This window comes from Myotis davidii, unplaced genomic scaffold (genome assembly GCF_000327345.1).
Source record: "Myotis davidii unplaced genomic scaffold, ASM32734v1 scaffold167, whole genome shotgun sequence".
Lineage (NCBI taxonomy): Eukaryota > Metazoa > Chordata > Mammalia > Chiroptera > Vespertilionidae > Myotis > Myotis davidii.
In genome coordinates this window covers 3,758,356-3,764,243 of record NW_006300048.1, presented here as the reverse complement: position 1 = coordinate 3,764,243, position 5,888 = coordinate 3,758,356, and the positions used below count along the sequence as shown (strand labels likewise).

At 57.1% G+C, this 5,888-nt stretch overlaps 1 protein-coding gene across 2 annotated transcripts in view; it reads right to left on the bottom strand.

Annotated features, from left to right (window-relative positions):
• Positions 1-3,858: 3,858 nt before the first annotated feature.
• The window catches only part of SLC29A1 (solute carrier family 29 (equilibrative nucleoside transporter), member 1), an 8,391-nt gene continuing 6,361 nt past the window's right edge, over positions 3,859-5,888 (bottom strand). For both annotated transcript variants that reach the window (XM_006776398.2, XM_015572251.1), the window contains 4 exons: positions 5,701-5,809; positions 5,405-5,490; positions 4,858-5,057; positions 3,859-4,527 (listed from right to left, as the gene is read on the bottom strand). In XM_006776398.2, the coding sequence (XP_006776461.1) occupies positions 4,416-4,527; positions 4,858-5,057; positions 5,405-5,490; positions 5,701-5,809 (507 nt within the window). In that variant the 3' untranslated portion in view covers positions 3,859-4,415. The remainder of the gene's footprint in view (positions 4,528-4,857; positions 5,058-5,404; positions 5,491-5,700; positions 5,810-5,888) is intronic.

Genomic DNA, 5,888 nt, shown 5'->3' with positions numbered 1-5,888 from the left:
CCCTCCTCCTCCCCGCGGGGCGGGGCCGAGCGGGACCCCGGCCCCCAGCCCGGCTGGGCCCAGCTGTCCCGCGCCAGCCCGGGACCTAAGTGCGGCAGGGGAAATGAGGCCTGGTTCTGGAAGCTTCCTGGAGCTGGAGGTGCGGAGTTGCAGGACCCACGGAGCGTGGGGAGGCGCAGGGAGCCGCTTAGGTGGGCACCATGCGTCTCCGGGGCCCTCGCTCTGTGTCCGGGCTCTCCCGCAGCCTCCCTGAGCCCCCTTGGCAAGCCCACGGGCACGTCGCCCCGTCTTAAATGCTTTTACATTGATTTTAGAGAGGAAGGGAGAAGGACGGAAACATCGATCCTGCTGCCTCCTGCGCGCCCCCTCCTGGAGATGAAGCCCACAGCCCAGCCTGTGCCCTGACCTGGAATCAAACTGGTGAACTGTTGGTTCATGGGTCCACGCTCAGCCAGAGCCACACGGGAGGTGGAGAGGGGGCGGGGGAAGGGAGGGGCTGTCACCCCCTTTTAAGAACAAGGAGCTGGGGCACAGCTGGTAGCTAGGCTGGGAAGGCGAACCACCCCACCACCCATAGAAAGGCCGGAGAGAAGGCAGCTGCCCTGAGCAGAGGCTCCACATTGCGGGGTCCTGCTGACTCATTTAGCACTCGCCCTGCAGTCCGGAGCCCGAATGCCAGCTGGCTCATCGACAGGGGCACCGGGACTGCCAAGGCTGCAGAGGGTTCTGAGTGAGCACATCCTCTCAGAGGGGACCCAGGAGTGAGCCAGGTCACTGGAGACGGCACCCAGCTAGGACACAGACCACTGATGGGTTGGGGGGGTGGGCATGAGCGCTGCCTGTCTGACGTGCCCGTCACCACACTCGCTGCCAACTTGCCTCGGGAACCAGACGGGCCCCGCTGCCAGCCGGGCCTCCCTGTCAGATCTGCTGTCTGGCTGACCTCCCTCAGACCTCCACTCTCCCCATGTCGAGTTGTTTCTTGCAGGCTGGGCCTGCTGGCCAGGGAGCAGGGCTCTCTTTAAGGTGACCGCATTTCTCTACTTACATCCATTTTGGATCACTGTCATAGTTTAACGTTCTAATGATTTATTCCCAGTAATTATTTTCCTGTCAAGCTCCCCCCTCCCCCCACAACACACACACATTATACTGCCCTCACCATCCTCTTTACATATTCACTTCAAAGAATAGATACATTCATCAGTTATACTTGAGGCTGACTGCTCATTTTACTGGGAGTCCTGGCTTTTTAAAAGCTTAAAGCCCCCCTCCCTCCCCAATTCACCATGTAAGCTTAAACTAGAGGGAAATTTCTGTGTTGGAATGGCAGCCACCCCAGGGAGGACAGCAGCTGAATACAGACTGATACTTCTGGCAGACATGCCACCTAGAAGGTGAGGACCAGCACAAGTCATGGGGGAACCAGGAATACCTGGCAGATTCTCACGCCCCCACCTCCCCACCTCACAGGAAGCAAAGTTCGAGGAGGAAAGTGATGAGGCCCAATAAAGTCCCACAGGTGGGGCAGGGGCGGGAGGAGGGGAGGGAAATCTGTAATACTTTCAACAACAAAGATAATAACTTTAAAAAGATTTTTTTTAAATCCCAGTGTTGCGTGCAGAGCGCCTACTTGTGGTAGGAGCCATCCCGGCAGCGGCGCAGGCAGGAGGCCTGGGAGTTGCTTTTTCTAATCCCTACTCCTGTTGGTCAGGGGAAAACACTCAGGTCAGGAGAATGGAAATGAGTGACCATGCAAACTTCCAGTCATTTGCATTAGAAAACCTCTGCCCTCCTGGGAGGAGTCTGAGACGGTATTTTTTTGGAAAAATATTCTAGTAATTTTCTTCAACATCAGCATAAGTGCCCGAAGGGGTAATGGCTCACCTAAAGGTCTTTTCCTCCTTCAAACCACTGCTGGGCTTAAGGAGCCTGCTTAACACGCAGCTCTACCCCATGGCAGCGGCAGTGAAATGAGCGCGACCCCCGCTGGAGTCAGGTGTGTGGCCTGTGTGAGAAGAATCAGCAGATGCACGCGGCAAACATTTCTGAACACCTCTGTTGGTATTAGGGAAAGGGAGAGAAACATCCATGATGAGAGAAATGTTAATTCTATTTTACTGCCTTTCTCTCATCATGGATGTTTCTCTCTCTCCCTTTCCCTTCCTCTCTGAAATCAATAATAATAATAATAATAATAATAATAATAAAAGATGCCGTAACCGGTTTGGCTCAGTGGATAGAGCGTCAGCCTGCGGACTGAAAGGTCCCAGGTTCGATTCCGGTCAAGGGCATGTACCTTGGTTGCGGGCACATCCCCAGTGGGGGGCGTGACGGAGGCAGCTGATCGATGTTCCTCTCATCGATGTTTCTGACTCTCTATCCCTCTCCCTTCCTCTCTGTAAAAAATCAGTAAAATTTAAAAAAAAAGATATGTTGCAAAATTACAACAGTCCTGAGGTGCGGAGGGGGAAGGAATTACATAATCTGGCTGTTGCTGGTGGCGGTGGACGATCTGGAAATGCTTGTCACGCTCCAAGGAGAGGGACCAGCATATAACGAAACTTGTTTTCAGATTCTCCTGTGGCCACGTGTGGGAGGGGTCAGGAGGAGACCTGGGCAGGAGTCCTGAGAGGCCAGGCGTGAGGTGGTGAGGGGACCCAGGGAACAAACACTGCGCCCCTGAAGGGCGGATGGTGCTGAGCAAGGAGCCTCCCGTTTGGGACGCTCAGGTTTGGGTCCGATGGGGGAACCAGGAGAGACGGAGGGTGAGAAGAGCACAGGTGTATCTCACCGTTGCCAAAGGGCATTGCAAAGACTGGGGAGTCCTCGGGGAACTCCTCCCTTTTGAACCTGGTAGGAAAGAAATACCTTGTTTTCCGCCAACCTCAGATATGCTCCCTGCTTTCACATGGAGTACACGGACTCCAGTGCCCCTGACAGTACAATACTTAATCGCTCTTTAATGAGCCTGAAGCCTTCAACTCAATTAGACCGAGAAGGAAGCCCGGGCAGAGGTGCCAACTCGGTAGCACCTGCTGGTCAGGGATCAGTGAGCAGGCGGGGCCGTGCAGGAAGACCTCCTGCCCTCTGGGAAGTCTGAGACGTGCTGAGGACCAGGGCCTGGGAGGCGGGGCAGGAGGGTCCACGTGGCCAGAGCTCTGGCCTCACTTGGTCGGGAAGAGTCATTTTTGAGAAGGGGGACCCAGCGGGATGGCCCCCGCCACTGGGACATTCTCGTGGTCCCACCCCATCCCACCCCTCCCTCCTTAGGCCAGAGTTTGAGAAGAGAAGGGGAGGGCCCTGCGCCAATGAAAGGACACATCGGCCCCTTGTTCCCCAGGAAGTCTGAGCTTTGACATCAGGGCAGGGTGCCAGGCAGGGGAGAGCCCTCAGGCGCAGCCTGTTCTTGCTGGGAGGTGTGGGAGCACAGCCAGGAGCCGGGTGCGGGGAGCCAGCGGGGGGCCAGCTGGCCAGCTCTGCAGAACTCATTCCCGGGACTGAGCAGTGAGGTCAGAGTGGAGGGTGTGATAGTGAAGATAACAGAAAAGGTAGGTGCTGTCTCCATCCCGTCTTATGGAAGAAGGAATGAAGCAGCAAAGAAAAATGGCCTTTCTCGGTCTCAGCCAACAGTGTGGGTGTCCGGGCTCCAGGCCTGTCCCTCCTCTGTGGCCCCAGCAGGGGACACTGCCGCCCCTCTGAGGTTAGGAGGACTAACCCTACCTACCCCACCCCTCAACCTTGGGCCAGGCCTGGTGTTGGCCAGGACCCAGCTGGCTCATGCTCATCCCCACAGACGCAGGCTACCATCCCTCTACCCTCTCCAGGGCATGAAGCCACGGCTGGAGGACACAGAGCCATGGGGGATAAAAAATATTTATTTAATCAGAGAGCCTCTGAAGGCACCTGGTTTCTGTTGAGTATAAAAAAAGGCAGTAAAATAGCAACTGTACAGGATACATGATAGACACAAGGCAGGGGGAGCAGGGGAGGGACAGGGAGGTTGGGGGGAAGGTACAGGGAGAAGGGAGGGGTGCAATATCAGACTGGACCTTAGAACACAGTCCTGGCCCCTAGCCACCCCTGGTACAGACAGACAAATATACAGACACATAGACACACACACTGAGCCTGGGAGCCTCTTCTGTCTGCTCAAGTAGGAATCAGAGCCAGATGTGGGGGGATTCGAGGATACGCAGGGACCGTGTCCCCTCCCTCGACTCTGACCTGCATGCCAATGTCCCCACTGTCCACCGAGAGGCTCCCTCCTCGGGGCCTGGACACCGGGCCCAGCACAGGCCATGAGAAAGCAGAATTCAGTTAGAAGAGAAAACCTCCGGCCCACCCCTGCCCACCCCTGAAGGACAAGGAAGGGGCAAGAGCTGGCGGCCAGTGCAGTCCTCTGTCCATCTGGGTTACACAATTGCCCGGAACAGGAAGGCGAAGACAGCCCCTAGCGCCAGTCCCAGAGACAGAAAGAAGGCCATGATGGATCCAGCTGTCTCAGCCTCTGCCGGCTGCACTTTCCTAAAGGAGGGAGGCAAGGCTACCTTAGGATGGCTCCTACTCCAGCCCCACCCAGGGCATCAGGGTGGGGAGACTTGCCTGAGCACCCAGTTCTGCTGACCAACCCATCCTACCCTCCCAACCCCAATCTGGGGGCTGTCTTCCTCCTTACCTGAGAGTCCCCTCCCCCACCCCCACCCTGCACTCCCGACCAGGACCAGGTGCCCCTCCCTGCGTGGCCCCTCAGCCTGGAAACCGTAAGCGCCAGGATCAGGGAGTCTCCCTTGCCCTCTCCTGCTCTGGGGAGTGCCCTACCCCCCATTGGAGCGCTAGGCCCTGCCCGACACTCACTTGGGCCCAAAGCACATGCAGAGACTGGCGAGGTAGCCGTTGGAGAAGGCGAAGGCGGCTATGAAGATGATGTACCACGCGTCGTGCTTAAAGACCACGGGCAGGTATCTGCGGGGGTGCACGTTGCACAGCAGCAGCAGGGGCACGAACACGAGCCGGGCCACCACCAGGCTTGGCAGCCAGCGGCTGTCCTTCCCAGGCTGTGGGGACCAGGCAGTGCCTCAGCCGGCCGGCTCCCAGGCACACCCAGGCCCCCAGGGCCCCTCAGGATCTGCACTGAAACCTATGGGTACTGATGGGGAGGGACAGAGGGGAACCTTCTGGAATGCTGGAAATGTTCTCCATGTTGACTGAGTGGTGATTATACAGGGGATGCACATACAGACATTAAGCTATCCACTGAAGGCTTGTGCACCTCACTATACAGAATGTCTAGGTTTTTAAAAAAGCCTGGTCCCCTTGTCACCATACTTTCTCGGTGCCCTTGATGGTGTCAGGGTGGATTCTTCCCTCTCGCCGGGGCGTGGTGCCCTCTGCTTCCACTTACCCACATGGTTATGGTGGTGAGGCTCCGGCCCAGCCAGTCGAAGACATTGAAATTCAAGAAGCAGGACACAGGAATGAAGTAGTGTCCTGGGGAAGGAAGAATCCATTAGGGGACGGGGATTAGGCCTGGAGGCAGACTTAGCCACCTTGACCCTCCCTGGGCCTGAGTGTCCCCAGGGAAGGGCAAGAGGACCAGGAGAGACTAGCTGGGGAGAGGGCAGCCCAGGTCTCTTTTCCCCACTCCCAGTCCTGCTAGAGCCCGTCCATCCCCATCCTGGGAGCCCCTGGTGTCCTCACCCCAGGCGCTACTGCCTGCAATGCTGGACGTGGCATCAGAGGTAACAGCAGGAAACACCCCAATGGTGACGGTGAAGACGAAGCAGACGGAGAGAGCTGGGACTAAAACCTGGAGGAAAGGACCCAGGTTCAGTCTTCAGGGCAGCCATGCATTACAGAACCACACACACACACAAACACACACACAG